Source organism: Mytilus californianus, unplaced genomic scaffold (genome assembly GCF_021869535.1).
Source record: "Mytilus californianus isolate M0D057914Y unplaced genomic scaffold, xbMytCali1.0.p SCAF_6, whole genome shotgun sequence".
NCBI lineage: Eukaryota > Metazoa > Mollusca > Bivalvia > Mytilida > Mytilidae > Mytilus > Mytilus californianus.
Window position 1 is genome coordinate 49681866 of NW_026262712.1, and position 26472 is coordinate 49708337.

Below are 26472 nucleotides of genomic sequence, written 5' to 3' on the forward strand. Positions count from 1 at the left end.
ATGAAAAAAAGTAAAATAACAAAAATACTGAATTCCAAGGAAAATTCAAAACGAAAGTTCTTTATCAAATGGGAAAATCAAAAGCTCAAACACATCAAATGAATGGAAATCAACTGTCATATTCCTGACTTGGTCAAGGCATTTCCTTATGTAAAACATGGTGGATTAAACTTGGTTTTATAGCTAGCTAAACCTCTCACCATGCTCATTTGTATGACAGTTGCATAGAATTCAATAAAATTGACAACAATGTGAGAGTTATAAAGATTATATAAGGGAACATACTTCCATCTTCTTTAGAACTCATTAGTTACAGAAATTGTGTTACGCATAGTTCATAGGTAATTGTTATATATATTAATGTCATAAATATTTTATTTTACCAATTCTGTCAAGTATTTTAAGATAAATTGCAAATTAAAAAAAAAAATATGACATCAATACCCTGGGGGATAATTATTTGCTTTCCATGTTATTTTAACTAACAATCCTATGAATCCATGATGCATCCTATTTATTAAATTTATCGATGGTTTGCCATTTTAAAGTTATAATTAGTGCACAAAAAATGTATGTATGTAATTATTTAAAGAACTGAAACCCCATTAAAAATCAAATTACTGGTATTTAGGACCATATATTTCTATAGAATTCTGGACTATAAAGTTCTTTGAAACTTCAAACATTTCACTGAGAGATACATACTTATTAATGGCATCAAAAAAAGAGAAATATGTTGCATGGATATTTATTTCACAATGTAAATACAGCAACAGTGTATCAGTTTTTTTTTTTTTTTTAATATGCAAATTAAGCTCAGTGATATCTGATTTTATGAAGTATTGATTGATCTTCGAGTTGAAATTGATGGAGAATTTTTAAACTTTACTGAGCTAGGTTAATAGATCAGTGATCATTCCATGTAGAAATTGAGAAAATCGTTATTATACTATTTGTTTATTGTTGACATAAGCCATGTTAGCTGTCATGTGGGATGTGAAGATTTTAATAATTTGATTTCAGATGGTATTAATCTGTGTTCTCTTGACAAATTATGTGATCTAAGACATCATGTTAAGTGTTATGACTCAATATGAGTACTCAAGTGGAATTAGGAAACAAATTGATATCGTTTTTTTGTAAATTTTGAGGTTTTGTTCAATTTAATGTTGAAATTTTGTAAATAGGTGGGTTTGAAAGTAAACATGAAAAAAAATCTATTCCATACATGTATGTAGAAACTTTTTTTTTAATATCTTATGACAAAGCTAAAGTATAGAATTGCTAGTTAAAATTATAATAGTGCAAGCATTGATTGAGGAGGACAGAAAGTGCAATCTATTAAATGGTGCCATGTTGGCCAGATGCACAAGTATCTTCATAATATCAAAAGAAGAAAGGCGATGAAAATAAGATTTATCTATTGGTGCCGATCTTGTAATATTACTTTTGTCTAAGGAGATGGGGGAAATTAGTTTAATATTAATAAATGTGATTCATTTACAACTCTATCCTGTAAACAGCAGGTGATTATGGTTCGGCCTCTAATTGAAAGTGAACGGATTAAACGATAAGTTTATTTGTATAACTTCTACCTCTGTTAGATATCTGTGGAATCGGTGAAGAAGCTTCATCCTGTATCTGTTTTTATCATCATCAAAACAAAAGTTAAATGAATATGTTATGTGCGATTGCTTAACCTAGAAAAGGTTAAACAGATATTAACGCACTGAGTCAGTGTCGAGTTAGCCAGAGGCATTTTACTGTTGGAAAATATTAATGGTGTAACTCTGATTTGATGCTGATAATAGATATAGACTAATAACATATAATATTCTAAAAGAAGAATAGCTGGATGTGCGTTTTGAATTGTTTACTAGCCATTGGTGATTTTCTGCTTTGGACTTAGGTCGTTTTTCCAGTTTTGATGATTGCTTTGGGAATTCATTCTTGATTCTGGATTATACATAGCTTCTAGATATAGTTGTAATTTCCTGGACGTATATATTATAATTATATATAAAATTTTCATTGATATATCAGACTGTTCAGTTTCTTATTTCAACAGTTTTTGTACTTTTGATGCAAATATTGGCCATTATTTCCTGATTCTTTACAAATTCAAGGGATTGGAAATAGACCAATTTGCACATATCTATTTTCATTTAGACTGGAATAGTAGTCTAACACATATATTTTAGGAATTACCGTTCAAATTGACAGGAAAAAAGAACTCTTTATGCTGAGGCTTATTACATTCATCTCTGATTAGGTATTTATCAATAAGAAATAGACATTCTTGATCAATCAACATCAATTTCAAGATCTGTTTCATGAAAGTTATTCAGCATCAAATGAGGAATTTCATTTTGATCTACCAAGTACAATGAAATATTGACAGATACTGTAAATTAAGTCACAAACGGCTCTATAGTTGGACAGATTAGACAATGAAACGGATTTCTTCACTTGTTGTCCAACTTCAGACCAACTTTGTGAAATGATATATATATAATATGTCTGCTTGCTAGAAGACACATTTTTTTTTTAAATCAGTATATGTAGACTTGATGAGAACTGGAAAACTGATACAATATTTCCAATTAAAATTTTATTGTATTGATTTTAAATTGGAAATTTTTTTCATTGATAATTAGAAGGAAGTTAGTTTTATTGAAATTTGACAATTCCGACCTGCGATTGATTTCACTACAAGGAAGGTCAAACTCTTTGATTCATTATTTAGACAAGCTTCTCTAAAGTGGAGATAAATTTCTTGCTGTGCAGAGGAGAAACATGAGAAGATAAAAGTTTTTCACTTTTTTACATTATTTCAGAATATCAGATGATTTCAGGTGCACAGTGAGTTATGTTAGATAAATCCTATCTTTTTTCATTGGTTGATGATTAGGTAATATTCATACCTATACATTCAGGAAGGAAATAATCTATCCAGAAATACAAAAACTAGGATATTTGATATAGAAGTACATTTCAGATTACTGCATTATTCGTATTTCTGTGAATGCCAGCTGTTTGAATCATTAGGATTATTTATTGTTTAAAATACAACATCTGTGATTTAATAAAAAAAGTGAATTTTAGAATTAATTGATTGCTGTAAAAAAAAACTTGATCAGAAACGGAAACATGTCTGATGAAAATATTAGGTACAGGCATTCAGCTGGGTCCAATGGTCGAAATGGTCATCGCCCTGCCAGTGCCGGAATTTATTGTTCTCTGTGGGAATCTAAGCTTCATGAAATCATGGTAAGGGGTTTTTGACTTAACGTTCATAACTTGCATTCTTCATGATATTGTACAATTTTCTTCTTATTGGAGATAAACTTAAGTTTGTCAAAATAGATTTCAAACAGAGATTGGAAGCAACAATATTACTAATGGGTCATAATACATCATTATTTTTTAAGGTTATGCAGTTTATAGAGCTCCTAAATTCTGAAAATATCCATATAAACTTACTGGTCCTTGAAATAAACTTGTTCTTTACGGTTATCAATTTCACATTGCAGTAAGATCTTGTGAAAAGTGAGTTTTCTGGTACTAACACTGATTTTATTTTCCTCAGATCAATACATAACTTAACATATATATATTGCTATCCACTGATTATCACTTATGGTCCTGCAAGTGTGTTCACTCCAATCTTAATTGAATAGGATTGCCAGTTTTCCTGCCAAAGGGCAGTGGTTGTCTCAGGGCACTTCATCTCCCTCCATTATGAAAAACTGGCCGTCACAAAATAATCAATAATGCTGAAAGTGTCATTAAGCCACCAAAAATCATCAAATTAAATCCTGTCAATACTTATATTTTGCCATTGTAAAAATTCATGCTTTTTCCAGACTGCTTTTTATGTCTAAAGTAAAGACTTTATGCTAAATCTGTTTGGGGGTGAACTGATTGATATGTCTTGGAAAACTTTAAATGAAATTTTGCTTTTAGCTAGCTTTTATTTTTGAGTGTACCCTTTATGTTGGTTCTTTATGGTTGCTATTTATGCTTAGTAATGATCTGATGATTCTTATCTTTTTTTCAATTGTTATTTACAGTTTGTTGTCTTTATACTGTTGTTTTACTGTTACCCCAGGGGAGAGTTTTGAGTGCATAAACTTATTTAACCCTGCCACATTCTTTGCCAGTCCTATGCCTTATCCTATGGTGGATAGTTGCCTCATTGTCAATAATACCACTTCTCCTTATATTATATGTCAAGGTAACAGCACTGTTATTCCTGTAGCTCATGTCAAAAGTGCTGGATCACCTTAGTTTTTACAAGTTGTGTCCTTCCCTGAAGTGTGGGGGTTTACAGGGATGATCATTAGTTGGTTTAGACCAAAGCTAATAATATACATGTTTCTTGCTGCTTTTCAGCCAAGAACAATACATACAAGTGAAAGTATTTACTATTATAGCTGAATATAGGTTACATTAACATTTTATCATATAAATAAAGGCAACAGTAGTATACTGCTGTTCAAAAGTCATAAATCAAGGAATAAAAGGAAAACAACGGAACAACAGAAACACTAAACTGCAACTAAAACAAATGCCAACATACATAGAAACTGTATAAAATTGTATCTATCTGTCTATAATCACATTCTAGCTTGTATAGAATATTTCTAATGAAAATTCAAATTCTTGTAACTTTTAGCTTCTTTATTTACTTTCTAACCCCCATTATTGGCAATTAATGTCTCATAATGTTTTGTTTAAGAGTTGTTGTTTATTAGTTAAGGAAAAATGCCAGATCGACATGACCTCATTTCATGGTTGATTGATATTTTAATTGGTTTTACAAGTAAGCATGCATGAGGCATTGTAACATTTTGTAATTGATGATTAACTGTAAAATAATTGAAATAACATAACATCAATTTGAATATTAGCAACAAATTGCTTAACAAAAGACAATGCATGTAAAACTGCAATATTCTAAATCTGCAATTGATTTTGAATTTAAACTGCATTAAAATCCATACAAGGCACACAATACTTAATTGTAATTTCAGATTGACGTTTATAATATAAATCTGAAAGGTGTTGAAAAATTAACTTTAAGAAAAATTGAATTAGCTATATGATCTGCGAATTGTAAATACATTGTTTTAAAAGTAACCAGTTGAAATAGGGCTTGCTGTCTTTCTGCACAATAGGGACAGGAGTAAACCAAAATCAGGAAATTTGTTACACAAAGTTACACAAAGTTAAGGAATACATCAATATCTGGGAATTTGTTTTAATATTGCAGCAACATCAAGCAATCTGTTACAGGAGTACAGCAAAATTAATAAATTTGTATACAGGAGTACAGCAAAATAAGATAATTGGTTACATACAAACAGCAAGGTCAGGAAATTTGTTACAGGAGTACAGCAAAATGAGGAAATTCAAAATCATTTGTTGGTAGAGTTAAAGGTAATTTAAGAACTGTACCTTCTCCTTACAGGAACTTCTTACAAGAACATCATTGGAAACACACAAGTTAGATCTAATGGCAGAAATCTCCAGTCTGAAGATCAGATTGGCATCTGCAGACAAAGACAGAAGAGATTTAGATGACAGGTTACGAATTTCACAGGTATGAAACATTACAGGTTAACATATAAGCATCACAAAAAGGTTTGAAACATGTTAAAGTGTTCATATTGTATTGCAAGGATTGCCACTCATAATCTCACAAGTTATTGATTTATAGTTGTAACTAAAAATCCACTGGCAATTATTTCATGCACATTCAAGGTGACTGAAGTTAAGGGGATTGGAGATTTAAATAAAAAAAAACTGCAAAGCAAGATTGAGAACAAAGCTAAGCCAAAATATAGCAGATAGATTTCAGAATGTAAGAATTCACAACACAGAGAAATATTTTCATGAAGATTTTAAAGTTTGCATAATCATGTAAGCTGACAGTCATGACAGTAATGCTAGAAAAATAACATATCATTGTAGATCACAGCTATATCATAATATACAAGTCATGTTATTGCTTTTTATTGCAATTATAGCAGTATATATAGGGATTATATTTTCCTATTTTCGCAGTTACACATCAACAACAAAATACTTAGTAGTTCTGATTTGTATCAAAGTTTTTAAGTGCAAAATTAATATCAATGAATTGATCAGACTCATATATTGATGTTAACTGATTTTACATGATTACCTCAAATGAATAAAAATTGTCATATATGATCGCTTTAAAAGAGTTTTGTTGTCATGTTGTGATTTGTTACAATAAATTGCTCTTAAACATGTTAAAAATAAGCAAGAATCAATTAAAGGAGAGGCGCACATCTTAGTAGTAATCTATTTCTGACATTTAATGTTTTTGTTTTATTTGTAATGAAAAAAAAAATTATCTTTGTTATAAATGAAGGCAGAACTTAGTTTTAATTGTAACGTAGATGTTAGGTAACCACCAATGAGACAAGAGACTGAGAGCTTATTAAAAAAAAACATCTAGATGTCAACATAGTGTCTTCAGCAAGACTTAAAGAAAAACTATACATTAAACCGCAATCCTTCATCGTCATCAACAATAGAAATCTGTCCTTGCTATTTGTAAAATGTCATTCCCTGAAACATATAATGGCCAATTTAGTTATTTGCCTAGATCTATATTAATTTCAGCTTCAAATAAGTCATGATTTTTATATATATTCTGATGTCTTCTTTACCTGCCAATGAAGTATCCTATAGGGTTAGTTTTTTTGTGATCATTACATTGTTGAGGGTGAATATCACCAATATAAAACAGGCACATGGCTTTTTTGGCAAAAATTCTGACACCTCTCTTTTTACCTATTCCACAACTAGCTAAAACAACCCAATTTGATGTGCCTTCAACTCTTTTTCAATGGCATGAAACTTGAAAGATTTTTTTTTTTTTTAAAATGATTATAATGATTTTTGTCAAGTAGTTTGTATAAAAAAACCATGTAAACTTCTAAGTCATGATGCAACTTTCATTTTCAAATGCTTTATTATATACTTTACATATCCTGGTTCTGGTTTGGTACTTACCATAGAAAACAACTTCACTTATCACAAACACGGCCTTTCGTCTGATTCAGACAGAGCAAACACTCAAGACTCATAACATCGTATAAGAACAAAAGGTGCACTCACTGTTATAATTGATTCCACAATCAAATTTCTATACCAAGCTAATACCAAAACAAGATTTACATATATTTCTAAGGCAATTTATTGATTATATTTACCTATTATTGTGCTATAATTGATTCAAGTCTGTGGTTTATTGTTTTGATAATGAGGTAGATATTTGCTTTTATTGGTTTAAATTGTAGATTGCAAAACAATCGCTGACACATTTCTTTTGTGTTTTGAATATTGTTAAAAATAGATTTTTTTTTATGATTTTATAGCGACAGATGAAAGAACTCGAATCAAAATTAGCAATAAAGGATGCTGAAATCAACGAACTTCGACAGAGAATTGTCAGAAATGGAACAGTTGTTGTATCAGATTCAAACGGTAAATGTCAATCAGATTTGTGGAGAAATGGATTTTCAAAATTAACTTTTACTGAATTAACTTCGAAAAAATACCATGAAAACAATAATTTCAGTTTCGTACTTTTTTTCCTCCATTTAAATTGTGATATCCATGTTTTTTGCTTCACATCTAATGATTTGCTGTGGTTCTAATTATTCTTATTTAATGCCATACTGTATCTTTATAATACATGTAATATATCTCACTTTAACATGGATGCAAATCTTTTAAATGCAGCGTTAAAATAATATTCACTATAGAGTATCCCCCTTTTACAAAAAAAATTAGTTACTTTCACTAATTTTTTCTTTTCATCTTTTATTTAATTTTTGTGACACCCATCTGTTTTAAGGATAGAACATTATTTTTACACGTTTGATGAAAAAAGTATTTCTTGTATATCTAAACACCTTATAACTATTTGGGAATCTGTTACACTTGACCCGAGATTTTGCAACACTTGAACTATTGATGTCATACAACAGTCACTTTTGCATTATGATGTCAGATATTTTATTTCAAAGAAGAATGTTTGTGATGAACAGTAATCGGAAACAAATAGAAATAAGATGTATTTTAATATCAATCTAGCTTTGATTATGTGTTACTAAATACAAATACAGATTGAAATTGCTTGATTTCTTACTCCCCTTGAAATTCAGTAATTGATTATTTTTTGCTCCAATTTTCATTTCAAATTAACTGGTTTAACAAAGCACTCTCAAACGGCTGTTATTCATTGTATTCTATGTGAAAATTATCATTAAGCCCAATTGATTGTCAAACCTTCATTGAATTTGATGAAACTTGGACATCAGCTTTTTATGATCCAAAAGACAGTATCCAGAGCAAAATTGAGAAAAACAAAATATTATTTTTAATTTTTCAGTGTTTTTGTTGAGCCTTCGACTTTTGTCGAAAAAGCGAGACATAGCGATCCTACATTCCGTCGGCGTCGTCGTTGTCGTCGGCGGCGTCCACAAATATTCACTCTGTGGTTAAAGTTTTTGAAATTTTAATAACTTTCTTAAACTATCCTGGATTTCTACCAAACTTGGACAGAAGCTTGTTTATGATCATAAGATAGTATCCAGAAGTAAATTTTGTAAAAAAAAAAATCCATTTTTTCCGTATTTTACTTATAAATGGACTTAGTTTTTCTGCCAGTTAACATTACATTCACTCTGTTGTTAAAGTTTTTAAAATTTTAACAACTTTCTTAAACTATCCTGGATTTGTACCAAACTTGGACAGAAGCTTGTTTATGATCATAAGATAGTATCCAGAAGTAAATTTTGTAAAAAAAAAAATCCATTTTTTCCATATTTTACTTATAAATGGACTTAGTTTTTCTGCCAGTTAACATTACATTCACTCTGTTGTTACAGTTTTTAAAATTTTAACAACTTTCTTAAACTATCCTGGATTTGTACCAAACTTGGACAGAAGCTTGTTTATGATCATAAGATAGTATCCAGAAGTAAAATTTGTAAAAAAAATCCATTTTTTCCTTATTTAACTTATAAATGGACTTAGTTTTTCTGCCAGTTTACATTACATTCACTCTGTGGTTAAAGTTTTTTTAAATTTTAACAACTTTCTTAAACTATCCTGGATTTGTACCAAACTTGAACTGAAGCTTGTTTATGATTAAAAGCTAGTATCTAGAAGGAAAATTTTTTAAAATTTTGTTCCACTTTTTCCGTTTTTTACTTATAAATGGACTTTGTTTTTCTTCCAGTTAACATTACATTCACTCTGTTAAAGTTTTTAAAATTTTAACAACTTTCTTAAACTATCCTGGATTTGTACCAAACTTGGACAGAAGCTTGTTTATGATCATAAGATAGTATCCAGAAGTAAAATTTGTAAAAAAAATCCATTTTTTCCTTATTTAACTTATAAATGGACTTAGTTTTTCTGCCAGTTTACATTACATTCACTCTGTGGTTAAAGTTTTTTTAAATTTTAACAACTTTCTTAAACTATCCTGGATTTGTACCAAACTTGAACTGAAGCTTGTTTATGATTAAAAGCTAGTATCTAGAAGGAAAATTTGTTAAAATTTTGTTCCACTTTTTCCGTTTTTTACTTATAAATGGACTTGGTTTTTCTTCCAGTTAACATTACATACAGTCTGCAGTTTAAGTTTTTAAAACATTTATTAGATTCATAAACTATCCTGGATTTTTACCAAACTTGGACAGAAGCTACTTACAATCAAAAGATAGTATAGAGAGGAATATTTTTATTAATTTTTTTCCTCATTTTTGTTGAGCCTGCGATTAACAGCAAAAGTAGGCGAGACACTGGGTTCCGCGGAACCCTTACGAATTTTTTAAAAAATATGATATTTTTTTCCCTGTATTTTAGTGATCAATGAACTTAGTTTTTGACAGTAAATATAAATGATACCAGCTATTGCAGGTGAGACACAGGGTTCCGCTGAATCTTTTACAAATTAACAAAACACAAAACTGGTACCTTGCAGATAGTTATCATATTGAAAACAATGCAGATCAGGTCTAGTTATTTAGCTTGATTCGATTCCAGGTGACATTAGCTGTACCAAAGGATTAGAACGAGAACGTACATTAGATAGGTTAAAACGAAAACGTAAGAAAAGATTGCCTGAAGAGATGGTCGTTGTTTTTTTAATTCCCCTTTAATTCTCCACTAACATTTTCTACCTCTAATGAATCTATTTCTTCAGAGTTCTCTCTTTTTCTTTAGTTCTTTGGTGGTTGGATTTTTATTTAATTTAGAATTAAAATGTTCTCTGTAAAGTAAGGGAGGGACAGACATTTGACGATATGTCCAGGGTACTATTTTGGTGTACCCTGTAAAAAAAAAATTTAATTAAAAAATTTTACAATACTTATCAGGGGAATATTCATGGATAACACTGAAAATAAATTAATATATACTGTAAGATTTTCAATACTCTTACAATAATATATAATTCAAAAGATGTTTCTAACAGAGCCTAAAAAGTCAGAAGAAATAGTTATTCAAATCCTTATGCAAGATGTTATCAGAAAATCTATTTCTTTTCACATTTCAAGCAGCGCTTAGACGTAGAAAATTCCCTTGCGGTATTGGTAAGTGCCCAATAGCCAAGATTCCATCACAGAACAGTCACACAATCCCATAGATCATGCATGCTCACCAAACTTCATCACATTTAGTCAGAGAACATTTTCATGTTGGTTTTGATTAGAATACTCATTCTATTTTGTCTTTCAGCCGTTTAAATGTCCAAAGCAAGGTAGCCGCAAAAATGTCTGGTTGAAATACAGATTATACCTTGATGCTTCGCTTACATTTATCTGATAAAACTCCTATACTCTCTGTTCTGATAATTTTTTCAGAAGCAGCAAAATTTCTGCTTCAAAATTTTAGAAGGTTTGTATTATGTATCAACATGACAGAAAATGAGGCTCTCTAGGTCTTAATATCAGAAAGTAAAAAAATAAAAAGTGTCATATTCTTGTTAGCTATATGTGGACAATCGGTATTTAATCAGATTGCTTAAAATTAAGGCAGCTTGTTTTCAGAATAATTTCTTAATATTTGCCTAAGGAAAAAGAATGAATCATGTGATTTGTTTTGTTCATTATTTCATAATAGATATGAGATGGTTTTAACAAATGTACAGTTTACTTTGTCAGTTAATGAACTGCATCTTTAAATATTTTTTTTTACCAATGGTTTGTGTGACCATATTTGTCAGGTATGCCTTAGTTTTGGATTGTAGCATGTCTCTTTCAAATCCTTTATTGTGTATTAATATATATTCATAAGTGTCCACTCTAATTCCATTTAGTCACTATGGTGCACATTCTATGCATTAGTGACTTGTTAATTTTTAAATGCAGTTCAAATTCTCAGAATGTCTATTACAGATGGAGGAGAGATATGAACCAACTTATTTGAAAAGATTGAACATGCAAATAATAAATGTTGATGGAATACATGTAGATAGGAATTGTATGACAAAGCATTGGCTGCATTTAACTTTTATGTGTGTGATTATATCAAGACACTTTCTGGATGTCTAAATAGGTCTATTTAGAAATCATACAAATAGTCAAAATTTGCCCCCAAAATAAAAAGACAATAAATAGGCAAAACTTCCAGTAATAAAGTGGCAGTTGTAACCTACTTATTATGTTTGAATGGATTTTAAGTCTGCCAGGTTAGTCTATAACTTTAGGTTTATATTTGTAGTGTCTGTATACCTTATAGGGTTGAACATTTTCATTTGTGACACAATTGAAGTTTGAGGTCCATATTTAAGGTATCCATGGGCTTTATAAGGTAATAAATTCCACATATAAAGGATCATAGATTGCCTTAGGTATCATACAATCTAGTTTTCATACTACCTTTCAGAATTAAATTTTATGTGGTTTATTTTTGTGTAGAGTTGCATGGATATTACAACTTGTAAAATGTGTTAGAGGTTTTATTGTCTTTGTCATAGAAACTTGAGTTCTACTAATTCTGTTAAAAATGTGTAATTTTATGATTTTAAATGTTTCTATTTATTTAGCAGAATGTAGGTTTTTTGCACTTTCTGTGCTTTTAATATAAAGTGTTTTAATGTTGTGCTGTGAATATGAAAGCCATGGTCTTGTAGCACTTTTTGTGTGCTTTTTAAAAGAAAATGGTGATAAAATCATAAAATTACCATACCATATCATTGTCTTCTTATGTTTAAATCAATGAGCAAAAATTAGGTTAAGAAAACCATAGTCAATATATATAGAAATAAGAACAAATGTTGAGGTTATAATATATAAATATACTTATGTAAATTTGGTAGGTTGTTGATTGTTTGCATGAGGAATTTTTACATTTCAGTAAAACTTAAGCATTTTTCTGCACACTCGATACATTTTGGTTTGGTTAGGCATGTCTGCAGCTTCGTGGCCTATATATTTTGTTTTATCATTTGATTTTGTAAAATTATGCAACTTGTACTTAAACTATATATATATATATTTAGGTGTGGTATAATTTGTTATTCTCTTTATTTTAGAATATGAAGTGGAAAAGTTAAAGAAGGCAGTAGATGCCTTGATGTTATCAAATCAAGAAAAAGTATGTCATTAATTCTTAATTTTTGTAGTACCTTCTGACAGTAGGTGTTATGATAGTTGTACAGTGGCAGATAATGCATGATAGATGTACAATGGGGGATAATTCAAATGAAATGATGTAATCTTTGGAAAGTAATCAATTTAGGAACAATGTTGAGTAATGCAATTTCTTCTTTTTTATATAAATGCAAGATACGGAATTAGCTAATAATTTACATTAAGTGGTGTTTGGTGTATATCAATATTAGTTTTTTTTTTTGTTAATAACTAAGTGCTATGATGGTGTTTGTAAGAGAAAGGATTGAAAATAATTTCAAAGAAAATTTGACTAATGGTGTTTTTTTTATTCCAAAAGAAATTAAGGAAATAAATTTTATGTCATATGCAATAACATAAAATTTGTCTTTTCAACTGTCTATCCCACCCCTTCCTTAATACTCAAAATCTGTAAAAGCTCTTGTAATATTGCAGTTTTCTCAGTACAAGGTTTCACTATGTTAAAACCAGCCCCTATAGTCCTATAGTAGGGCCTTTTTGTGCTGCTTTATCTTCCTATGAACTGCCATCTAATATGCTAGCTTGTTTAAAATCTAGCTCAGTGTGTCAATTTAAAAATAAGATGTTGTATGATTGCCAATAAGACAACATTCCACAACAGACCAAATGACTTAGAAGTTATCAATTTTAGTTCACCATACCACCTTCAACAATGATAGAAACCCATACCACATAGCAAGCTATAAAAGGCTCAGACATGACAAAAAAAAATAATTGAAACGATAAAACTAACAACCAGAAGAAGCAGGTTTTATTCATATATCATCAGGATGTTATGATCATGCATGTAATATTTGCAGTTGGACATAAAGCACCCATAAATGTGTGTCCAATATAATCTCAATAATGAACAGTTCATACTTAATTCAAACTACTTATACATGTACTTTAATCATTTCAATTTTTAGGACAAAAGAATAGATGAAATGAGAAAGTTAGTAAGAAAGTATAAAAAGATTGAAGAAATGGTCATTCATGCTCAAGGTAGAAAAGGTAAGTAATACTGTTCCAATTTTATCTGACTTGGCCCAAAGCTTTTCCTGACACCAAACATGATAAATAGTAAGCTAAACAGTCAAATTTCATAATTGATTAGACATTCAGTCAAAAAAAAAATACACCTGTGTTTGCTGCCTCTCTACCTACCCTAGCAAATTGTTTTGGACATTTTTGGTTATGCACTGTTAAAACAACAGTACATTGCCCTATATAGTCTTATGTAAAATATTTTTAAAAATAAAACTATTTAACCTAGCAACCTACCCTATTTTTCTGCCTGGAGTCAAGAAATTAGTATAGAAAATTTAACCTCATGTATAAATATCTTTTACAAAATATTTATAAATGTATTTGCTATTGCAGCTTAAAATAATATGCCAAATTCAAATGAAAATAAGGCCAGTAGCTGACAAGTTTAATCCTTATTTGTGTTACCTTCAGGACGATTGACAAATGTTTTAGTTTAAATCAGAAAATCAATCATACAGACAAATATATGGTCAGAATGAAATATATTTCTGTTTCCTGCCTCCCACCTACTATGATGAGTTACTGATTGATGTTTATGTTTGGTTCCGCTCTGAAGATTTTTGCCGAAATTTTCCAAATTAAGTGAAAATTACAGTTTTACAGACTTTTTTTCTAAACACCTTCACATATTGAGCAGATTTTTAGTATGCGAGTCTACTATGACGAGTGACAGATTGAGTTTATGTTTAGTTCAGCTCTGCTGATTTTTGTTGAAATTACAGTTTAGGTTTTGATCCTCTCCGATGATGAATTTTGCCATCAAGTTTTTTGTGCGAGTGGACCATTCGTGTCAATCCGACACATCTAGTTGATTGTATTGTTTGAGCAAGAAAGCTTTGGATGAACAGATATTATGACTGTGTTCTTAGTTTCTGAGGATGTGGTTCGAAGTACACACTACAATTTATCATTGAATCTTTTTTCTAAGTTGTTGCTGATTCTGTTGAATATTAATATTAAGAAGGATTGCCTGTCGACTAAAACTGTTCCAAATTGCATTTCTTTTCTATCTTTTTCTAGCGTTAGATGAAATGATGATAAATGCTGAAGACGACACAAGCTCAACAAGTTCTACGACACCTTCATTGTCAGACCCTACTAGAGATATGGTATGTACCAGCCTCAAAGTTTTGTACAAAACGTTTCCATGAGATTTTGATTTTGAATAAAATATTAAAAGAAAGAAAGAAGGAGAGATTTTGGATAAAGAAAACTAAATAAATGTAAAAAAAAAAACAACAGTAGTTTGAATTTAGTCCGACATAATTTAAAATTTTTTTTTTAAATCAGTTAATGAACGTCAGGTTGGAATTTACTGTTGGAAATAAAACACAAATCCAAAATGTCATTATGACATGAGACTAAAAGATGATTTATAAGAATTGGAATCAGATTACTACAAAGAAATGATTTTAACAATATAATTGGTATTTTTCAGTATGATGATAAGACTTACTCTTCCCCTAGTGCTACAAGTACACCTGGTAAGTACACCTTATTTTCCTACACGAACGAACAATTACTGTAAATTCAGAAATTATTGTGTGCATTTATTATTTCAATTTTTAAAGAATGGACAAAAATGTGAGATTGATTATTGCATTTTCAGGAAAAGCTGCGTACATTTGTATCAGATATCAAAACGTGTGGTTCATATTACTGCCATACTAACCCAGTCACATTATTCACATTAATAAAAACCTTTCAATAATTTCTGAATTTAATGTTTATAATGAATAGTGGCTAAAGGTGTTGAAAAAGGTCACACAATTATTTTGAGTTCCTCCTTTTTGTTTGATGCTTATAAATATTTTCAGAAATAATGATACAGTGATATCTTGTTTTTAAAGAAAAAAATTAAAAATTCAGAAATATTAATACTGATGTATTAGTTTTATCAGAATGTTCATTGAATTACGTATTTACACTTCATTTTTAAATATCTATTTATAGTTCAGTCTTACGAAGGAAACAATTTATTGGTCAGTACTCCAAAAAGATCCTCTGGTGGTTTACAACGATCAAATAGTGCCGAAGATGTCACACCAACTAATAAAAAAGTAAGTCAATTTCGCTCAGAATAAATTGAACCTAACACTGAATGAATTTCAAAATTTCTTTTGAAATTAAAACTTTCTAAAGCTTACAACAATAAGAAATTCTACATGCATAGTTTAAATTTACAATATCTTACTAAAAAGGGATGTCTTACAGATGGTTTTCAAAACATTCCTAATATTCAATTTTTTACTAACTTAGAAAATTTTTTTTTAAAACAATTCCTGCAGCTAGAACTGTAATTGTTTTGCTCTAAAATTTGGGTCATTGTCTAGCCTCACAATTATGTTAAAACACTTGGTAGACTTACTTGAGGTAACTGTACCTCTTAGAATGACAAAATTAAAATGCCTTGCATAATATAAGATTTTACCATCTGACAAAACATGAAAACATGTATTTTTGAAAACTTCAGAAAGCACAAAGTTATTCTGTGATAACTATGTAGGTTTTCTAAAAGACAGTATAAAGATATTCTAGCATTTAATGATACCCATACTAATAAGTATTATTATATTGGAAAGGAAGATAATTTTAATCATATATTTAGATTTACTTTATATTTCCAAATAAAAAAAGAAAAATTCACATAAAATTGTATCAATAATCGAAACCCATGATACCACAATCAAACTTCAGTTAATAAATGACTCCAAAATTGATACATTTTTACTGACTATAATTTATTTATATTCCAGAAACATATAATTACTAACAATAATCATCCAGAAAGTTACAGTTCTGCTGGTCCGGAATCATATGGTACGTTAGTTAAGGAAGATCATACTGAAGTCCGAAGGTCTCGGGGCTTTCCTGCATTAGGCAGGGCTTTGATGAGGGTGAAAAGCGGCAAAAGGAGTACCTCGGCCCCTAATTTAGGTGATGGGATTACCAATATAGAGTCTGCAGTAGATAAGTGTAAATACCTCCGCATGCCACGTTTCTGTCCAGTACTCAGACTAACATATAATACTGTATCAGTTCATCCTGGTTCCTTGCAACTTTTAAGAAGACACAGTTTTGAGCAGTGTGATTTAGTGTTATCAGTCCCATTTCATAATCTTGATATTGATCCCTTTTCATTAATCTTGATCTTAATCTTGAAAATAATATAGAATATAAATATGAATAGGACTTGAAACCAATTTTTCAAATTCTTGATAACCTCTTCAAATATTACAAAATTCCATGTATTTTAACCAATCAATGTATTTATCTGAAACACATATATTATTTAGGTCCAATCAAGCTTAGATAATTATGCATATAACTTAAGGTATAAATAAAAGTTAGAAGGGTTGGCTTCTTGTCATAAGAGAACTTGTTTAGATTTAGTTTTAATGCATAGCCTTTAGTAATACACATTGTATCAAAAAAAGTTTGAAGTAGATTATTTATGGATATATTTATCTAAAAGAACAATTTTAGTTTGGTCCAATCAAGCTTGATTAATCATACATATCCTTAAACATATAAAATATTATCAAATAATTAATTTTTGAACTAAATTTTGAAAATTCTATTATGTAGATAAGTAGCCCATTTCAGGCTTAAAGTTTTGAAGTTGACTTTAAATTTAGTTCTCATAAGGTTTTTATGGTGTTTTGGGTTTATAGAATTTTTATCAATGAATTGCCTCTACCTCACGTGAAAACAGAAATTTCTCTTGAGTTTGAAACTTCCAGGATTTGTTTACCTGTAATAGATATTAAGCAAAGTGGGGCATTTTAATCAAAGAGTAATGTATTATCCTGTCCCTAATTATTCTTAGAAACACACTGCTCAAAATTGTCTTACATAAAGATAAAAAGGCATGCGTCCAGATTTACATATATATCCCAGTTCTGATTTATATACTCCTCAGTTGTAAGCTAATTATATTCCAGTATGTCAGCATGGTTATAATCAATAACGAAACACTTTGTTCTTCAAATGCTTGCCAAAGATGACTAACTCCTCATTTAATATATATTGTGATTTTTGTATGCAAAAATAATAAAAATTGTATGTATTTGAGAGGCTTCATGAAGCTCTCATGCAAAATTCCAATAATGACTTAAAATAGAAAGTACTGAGATAGTTCCAGGCTGTCTTCAAGGGAAATTAAACCTTGCAAAATCTCTATTGGGGGGACCCTAGGTGACCTGTTGCAAAGCATGATTTTACAATTGTCTAACATTCTTTGTGACATTCCAAAAATTCATGACAATCAACTTACTGTGAGACTGTCATACAAGTGAGAGGTTTAGCTAGCTATAAAACCAGGTTTAATCCACCATTTTCTAAATAAGAAAATGCCTGTACCAAGTCAGGTATATGACAGTTGCTTTCCTTTCATTTGATGTGGTTGAACTTTTGATCTTGCCATTTGATAAGGGTCTTTCTTTTTTGAATTTTCCTTGGAGTTGGGTATTTTTGTCATTTTACTTTTTTTTTTCAGAATTTAAGTTATCTTTATAGTTAATTTGTTCTTGTTCTTGTGTCAGTAATATGACGATTAGTATTTAGTAAGCAATTCTTCTTTGTCCATGAGAAATGGATAAGGCTACATAGTCATAAAATGAATTTCAAGGGTACACTAAAAAATGGGTTCATTGAAGTATTCATTTGTGCTCAACGATTTTTTTTAGTTAAGTAACTTATGTATTTGGTGTTGTGAATAGTTAAAATAGTGTCTTTAGATTTAATATCAACCTTTTAATTTTAGGGAGATTTTTTATGCCCCATTTATGGGCATTATGTTTTTTGGTCTGTGCATCCATTCGTTCATTCATCCGTCCATTCGTCCGTTCGTCCGTCTGTCCCTCTGTCTGTCCCGCTTCCGGTTAAAGTTTTTCAGGTTAAAGTTTTTGGTCAAGGTAGTTTTTGATGAAGTTGAAGTCCAATCAACTTGAAACTTAGTACACATGTTCCCTATGATACGATCTTTCTCATTTTAATGCCAAATTAGAGTTTTGACCCCAATTTCACGGTCCACTGAACATAGAAAATGATAGTGTGAGTGGGGCATTCGTGTACTATGGACACATTCTTGTTTTTAAGGGGTAGGGGGAGGGGGCAAATCTTGCCCCAGGATTTGAGAATGATGATTTTTTTTTCTCGCCTGAGTAAGATATAGGGATTGCTTTTCCAGTGACGTCTGCAGCGGTGGTGTCAACAATTGTTAAATTTTCTGCTTAAGTTAGTTTGATAGGAACTACTTGTGATAGATCATTGATATTTAATATGAAGTTGCATTACTATCAGTACATATCAGTTTGACAACTATTTCGAGGCCTACCCCCTAGGTCATGGTCCAGTGACTTTGAATTAATAAGCAATTTTCAATGTTAAGTTTTCTGCTTAAGTTAGTTTGATAGGATCTACTTGCATTGTAATAGATCAAATGATATTTTGTATGAAGTTGTACATATCAGTTTGACGACTATTTTGTATCCTTGGCCCCTAGGACATGGTCCAGTGACTTTGAATTAATTAGCAATTGTCAATGTTAAGTTTTCTGCTTGAGTTAGTTTGATAGGATCTACTTGTGATAGATAAATTATATTTTGTATGAAGTTGCATTACTATCAGTACATATCTGTTTGACGACTATTTTGAGGCCCTGCCCCCTAGGTCATGGTCCAGTTACTTTGAATTAATTAGCAATTTTCCATGTTAAATTTTCTGCTTAAATCAGTTTGATAAGAATTTTTTGTGACAGATCAGTTTGTAGACCATTTCTAGGCCCTGCCCACAAGGTCATGGTCCAGTGACTTTGAATTAATAAGCAATGTTGCTGTCCATCATATTGTCTTTTTCTGAATTTAATGTGCACAGGCAAGACATATCTCTGTGTCAACAGTTTATTTGTTTTATCATCTGATTCAGACAATTTTACATATACATGTATAATAGCACTAAACAAACCTTCCTGTGTGAAGCATATTTAGAAATTCTACAGATTTTAATTTTGCCTGAAATCGATACTTGTGTAATACTATATCTATATGATAAGAAATTTAATGGAAGTTAAAATAGCTACAATCAAACAGAAATTCGATAAAGTGGTGATTTAGATTAAATGATAAACATTTCAAAATGATATCCTCATTTTAATAGGGTTTGATTATTTTAATCGTCAAATTTGAAATCATTCCCAAGTGCAACATTTTCTACAGATAGTATTTCAAAGTTAATTATGAATGAAAAAAACAAAAATGCATGCAAGAACAATAAACAAATTGATTTGTGCATCTGTTATCTAGAATTTCATTTTTCTTTTGATGCAGTAAACCATTTGTTTATGTTTCCATAACAACAGATAAAAATTGCCCATCCATTTAACAGAGGTTGTTTGGAGAGGAAATGATAAGAACAATATGTTTATTAACATCCTGTTGGTGATAAGTGGGTTTACTCAAGAGTCGGTAATCATTTAATAATGGGACATACTAGAGATTCTTGTTACTGATTGTATTGTTTTAATAAGAATTATGGATGATATGAATTTAGGTAATGTAGTTTTGCTTATTTTTCATAATTCATTTTCTAATTGATATATAAAATGATGATGATTTGGTTTGTCTTTTTAGTTGTTTTTATTAGACAAGAAGATAATTTTTTATTACACTTTGAATGAATTGAATCTGACTTATGGAAATTAGAAAATAAAAATAAAACATTAAATGAATGATTTAAAAAAAGAAAATAGATGAGAAATTTTTAAAATGAAATGGAAAATGAATATTTAAAAGCATGATTCTGCTTCTTTTGAAGTTCATTTTGTCACCCTCCCAACATAAAAAAAAAGGTTTGCCATCTCCCACTCAGTCATCTCTAATTACTTTGTTAATTTCATGCTTATGTTCATGAAATAGCTTTGTCTTGAATTGCTGAATGGACAGAAAAGGGTTATGCTATGAAACGAAACCTCCATTAGCCCCTCCCCTCCCCCCCCCCCCCCAAAAAAATAAAGAAAAAAGAAATTAAGATTGGTATTTAAAAACAATTGTTAATTCAGTATTGTCTTGTCATATTATGTTACTATTTTAACAATATCATAGAATGCTAGAAATGTCAGAATATAATTATGTCTATATACTACATTGAAAGTATATCTGTTTTAGCATGTTTTAAACATACTCCTTAATTGCATGCATTTATTCAATTAACAATTATTATTTAAAGAAGAAAAATGTACATTTCATTGCAATTTGATGTTGAAGAATCTTTTTGCTTCTTCATTTGTTATTTGCCAATTTCTTTTTCTTTTTCTTTTATTACTTTGGCAAGAAGTTAAGATTATTTTTGTTTATAATCCTTTCAAATGATATTGATGAAAAACCATAGTTGATAGCTTCTTTTTAATGAGTTGCTAATGGTACAGTTTTTATACGCCCGTTTACGGGATGTATTATGGTATACCTCTGTCCGTCTGTCTGTCCGTCCGTCTGTCCGTCGTCAACATGTCGGACATTAACTCAAAAATGCTTTAACCAATTTGCATAAAACTTTGGTGAATTGTTTATATCTATTGAAGTGAGCTCCCTTTCCTTTTTTATAAAATTTAGATTTTACGTTTCAGAGTTATGGGGTTTTATTCATTAAAAAAAGGGGGATTTTCCAGTTTTTGGACAATAATTCAAGAATGCTTTCACCAACTTGCAAGAAATTGTGGTGAATTGTTTATATCTATTGACATGAGCTACCTTTCAATTTTTATAAATTTTAGATTTTACGTTTCCAAGTTGCAGGGTTTTATTCATGAAAAAAGGGGGGATTTTCCAGTTTTCGGACAAAAACTCAAAAATGCTTTCAGCAATTCTAATGAAACTTTGGTGAATTGTTTGTATGTATTGATGTAAGCTCCCTTTAGAATTTTATAAATTTTACATTTTACATTTCTGAGTTATGGGGTTTTATTCATTAAAAAAAGGGGTGATTTTCCAGTTTTCGGACAATAACTCAAAAATGTTGTCACCAATTCTCATGAAACTTTGGTGAATTGTTTATATCTATTGATGTAAGCTCCTGTTTTATTTTCATAAATTTCTAATATGACATTGAGAATTAATTGAACTTTATTTGTTTATAGTCTGACAACAGATTTACTAAGTATTGCACAACAGCAAGAAATCTTTAATTGAATATAAATTCAATTCATATAACCAATTTCAAGATCTTTGACTACATTTATTCAGAAACCTATAATATGTCAAATATTTAATTACAATCCAAATTCGAACCTGAATCAAGCTTGAATATTGTGTCCATTTTTGTCCCAACTGTTCAGGGTTGGACCTCTGCGGGCGTATCTAGCTGCGCTCAGCGAAGCAGTTTATTATAAATTAAAGCATATTTATTAGAGATTTGTTTTTGTAAATATTTCTGAACTAAATTCTTTTATATATGTACCATAAGTACATTTTACAAACTTGAAATACAATGCAGTCTCAAGATTTGTTTTTATTTTTTAAAACTTTCATTCATTGGCCGTGGCTATAATTATTGTCATCAGAAAATCTACACATATTGAACTTAAGTAGTAACTTTTAGACTGTCGCTTGCAAACTGAATTTGTGATCCGGTTAAAAATGATATGCAAATTACTTGTCACTGGACTTTTCATGATTGGGTGGCTCGTCATTAAGGTCAAGGTACCGTAAATGAGTTATGTCACAGAAATTGTAAAAGTTTGCATACAATGTTGACATGTTGAACTATAACTAAGTTTTGAAGAAATAATGCATTTATTTCTTATTTTCTGAAATTTTATTGCATGAATTGTTTCAAAATTGATGAACATTTGTACAGAAATCACTCGGAATTGGTGAAAAATGTTCTTAAATTTATCTTTTTATTCCGTAGTATTTCAAAAAATAAAAGAGATTAATCCATTATGTTATTGGTTTTCAGCTCAAATTTATCATACCATAGCTGTAAGCAAAATTTCACAAAAGTCTTTGACATGACCCGTTTACTGTAACTTGACTTTAAAAGGCCTTTATAAGTAATAAACCTTTATAGATAGAATTACTGGTTAAAACAAACTTGAGAAAATTTTGTATATGATCTTTCATTTAATGATTTGAAAACTAAACTTTTCAGCTCAAACAGAAGTAGTTACTGATGATGAGGATGGCCTCCAGCATTTAAGTGGTATTGCTGGAGGAATGCCGATCGATGCCAAGAAAAAATCTGGATTACGGAGATTTTTAGGAAAGTATGTGTAAAACTAGATATTACTTTGTTTTATTGTTATTCGTTACATGTGTGCTCTAGAAATTTTAATTTAATTACTTTATGTTAGATAGGTAATCTTCAATTTACAAATTTTATATGAAATATGAGCTCATTGAAGTGAGTGTTGAAAGTTTATAATAGAAGATTTGAGTTTTTATACAGAGGTATTTTCAAATGGATGTTTTTTGTAAACACAGTAAGATGTTTGAAAGTTGTGTAAGCTATTTATTAATTTGATCATTACATTTATTGTGAACCTTACAATTCCCACTGGCAAAGTTGACCTCAGATGAATTTGGCTATTTAGTATGTCTCTGTCACAAAGCTCTTCACTTGTTTAGGTCTTATAAATCCCTGGCTTTTAAATGTTTGGGATTGTGTGTTCCTGATAAAGGTAAATCCAGGACAGAATTAATACAGTGTTATTTTCATTGTTAAAGTTGATACTCTTGGTAGAGCAATTAAGAATACCTGTATACATTTTTTTATTGTTTGTCTAGATTAAAAAGAAGTGGATCTCAAGATTTCCATGAAAGAGAAAAAACAGAGCAGTTTAAACGAGGAGGTGTGCGTGCTACAGCTTCTGGTAGACTTGGCTGGTCCAAGGATATCAAAGTTCAAGAGTAAGTATGAACGAAATTCAAGGATGATTTGATTTATTTTATCAACTTAAGGAAAATATATGTTATGTTTACACCAAGGCACTGGAAAGCAAGTGAACTAATTCACAATTGTTTATATAAATTTCTGTGCAATATGATTCATGGCTAAGGCCTGTTGTTAATGGCTGAGGAGAAGACATCTTAAGAATACAAAATAGGTTAACATATGGTTTAAAATAGACAAGGGGTCTTAAACAAATGTGTAGATCTAAATCATCCCTGGTAAAAAATAGGTGTGAAAAACTCAACAGTGACTATCAGGGATATGCATTCCAACCTGAATTGTTAAAAAGCAATAAAAAACAATAACCACTACAGTATAATATTCAGACTTAGGACAGGCACATAACATGTGGCATGGCTAAACTAGTTTTTACTACTCAACCCTCTCAATAATTATGAAGATAAGTGGAATAATATAGGATTATGGCATGAGTATTGGTTAATATTGTCTAGGGCTGAATTTTGTATTGCTCAAGCTTGCAAGTATAAAATACAACTACGAGAGATATATTCAACAATATTCATGGGATAACCTTTTAATTGTGCAGCAAAGTATGAAAAACTTTAAAACATATTTTTGTAACTGATGACCTCACTTATTTGAAGCTGTATTGGCACTAGTGCAATATGATATATTATTGCACACTACTGTTTTGGTTATGTTAAAGTATGATGTTGCTATACACAACAATAACAGTTACATAGAAAAATGTGAAATAATACCGGTCAACACTGAGGTTGTGAGTTCGAATCCCGCACATGGCAGGTGCACTCGACTGCAATCTCAATTGACTAGGATTGTCAATTTTCCTGCTGAAGGTTGGTGGTTCTTTCTTGGCACTCCGGCTTCCACCACCAATAAAAACTGACACCAAGAAAGTGGCCAAACACCAATCAATCAATCAATCAATGTTAAATAATGTACAAGTGTAGGTGATGTCTAAAGAAAAAAATTAATGTAATATTTATTGAAAATATAATGATTTACTAAAAAATAATAACTCATGCAAATATATGATTTAAAGATTGTCAAACTGAATAACTAGATATAAATATTTTTTTTATGAAATTCTTAATTTGAATTTGAATGGTTTTGGGCAAATCCAAAATACAAGAGAAAGCTGAACACAAACTTTCATCATAAAGTCTTGTTTTATTAAGTGGAGTAATAAACAAATATTTAAAGGATTGGAGATCAAGTGGACAACATCAAACACTTGTAAAAATTCTTCTCATATGAAATTTAAAAAAAAACCATGTACTGTGAAGGTTATAATAAGACAGAGACTTGTTTATCATTAAGGTTAGACTAGATTAACTTATGTGTCATATTTAGCTAAGAAGTGATTAGTTTCCTGAAGAAGAGTGTTAAGTTAATGTGGTTTTACATGTATAGGAGAAATGTATAAAATTTTGGAAGATGTCTTTAAAAAGTTTGCAACTATTTATGTCATATGAAAAATCTGTTTGAGAAAAAATAATTTATTATTACTTATCTTAAGACATTTTAAAAAGTTAGTCAGATAATAAAATTTGAAATTATATGTAGAATGAAACAAGATACAAGATAAAACTTTTTAAATTTCGTACATATTAAACTTTTAGAGACACATTTCATACATTGATATGATTTATTCTTTTTCAGTAATACACCTTTTGCTCGATGGGACAGTGATCGAGTGACAGCATGGATGAATGAGATTGGTTTAAATATGTATCTTGTAGAATGTCGGAAATATATCAAAAATGGCGACCAGATGTTAAAATTTACCTCACATGATTTAGAAAAAGTGAGTTCAATACGGACATATTTATTAAAAAATGTAATTTTTATGTCACCGCTGTAGAGGAGGGGCATTAAGTTTTACCTTGTCTGTCTGTACGTCCGTCCGTTCATCCGTCCGTCTGTATGTCCATATGTCCCGAAATTGGTATATGTTCTCTTAACTTTAGTTTGCCTCAACCAAATGTTATGAAACTTATACACAATGCTGATTACCACAAAACACAGATCAATTTTGAATTTGGGTGGCGTCACTTCTACCTTTCTAGAGTTGTGCCACTTTACAAATGGAAAAATTGCTGAATTTTTGTTTCTGTTTTCTAACTTAAGTTTGCCTCAACCAAATGTTATGAATCTTATATACAATGCTTATCACCACAAAAAACAGATCAAGGTTGAATTTTGGTGGCGTCACTTTTTATATTCTAGAGTTGTGCCCCCCCCACCCCCCCTTTCCAAAAAAAAAATAAAATTCAACAGTTTATATAAATGTATGCCCTGCAAGTGTTGTGTTTTAAGATCTGAAAATATATCTGTCTCCAAAAAATATATTTGGTCTCTAATGATGCAGTGGTCGATTGCAGTTTCAGCAGGTTCTAAAATTCATTAGATGAACTTTAAACCGAGAAGTCCAACAGGTTGTACATGGAATAAGATTTAAAAGAAAGATCATTTATGAGATCAAAAAATAAAAAAAAATAACAATACTATTCAAAGATATAGAGTCATTTTTGTATTATTTTTTATTTCAGGAATTAGGAATAAAGAATTACTTGCATCGGAAAAAATTGCAACTAGCACTTCAGTCTATATCAGCAAACTCAGCAGAAAAATTCAACTTCCTGGATCACAATTGGGTCACACGTATGTTTGAAACTTATGAAGTATTACAATTATTTTTTCAAATTAATTGCTTCATAGAAAAATTTGTAATATTAAATAAACAAGTATTAAGACAAAAAAAAATAGCTCAGCATAGGATAATGTTTTAATTCATAATTTTCCT

The 26472-nt window shown here is 30.1% G+C and overlaps 1 protein-coding gene across 11 annotated transcripts in view; it reads left to right on the forward strand.

Annotated features, from left to right (window-relative positions):
* LOC127706775 (liprin-beta-1-like) overlaps positions 1–26472 on the forward strand; it is a 187263-nt gene that overhangs the window by 143478 nt on the left and 17313 nt on the right. For 5 of the 11 annotated variants that reach the window (XM_052211451.1, XM_052211453.1, XM_052211457.1 and 2 more), the window contains 12 exons: positions 5474–5605; positions 7416–7524; positions 12590–12651; positions 13616–13700; positions 14757–14845; positions 15175–15220; positions 15690–15796; positions 16493–16712; positions 22884–22998; positions 23519–23641; positions 25329–25473; positions 26219–26330. The exons of 1 other annotated variant lie outside the window; for it this stretch is intronic. In XM_052211451.1, coding sequence (XP_052067411.1) covers positions 5474–5605; positions 7416–7524; positions 12590–12651; positions 13616–13700; positions 14757–14845; positions 15175–15220; positions 15690–15796; positions 16493–16712; positions 22884–22998; positions 23519–23641; positions 25329–25473; positions 26219–26330 — 1345 coding nt within the window. Of the gene's footprint in view, positions 1–2652; positions 3271–5473; positions 5606–7415; positions 7525–12589; positions 12652–13615; positions 13701–14756; positions 14846–15174; positions 15221–15689; positions 15797–16492; positions 16713–22883; positions 22999–23518; positions 23642–25328; positions 25474–26218; positions 26331–26472 lie in introns of those variants that run through there. 5 more of the 11 variants (XM_052211456.1, XM_052211460.1, XM_052211452.1 and 2 more) reach the window with 5 other exon arrangements.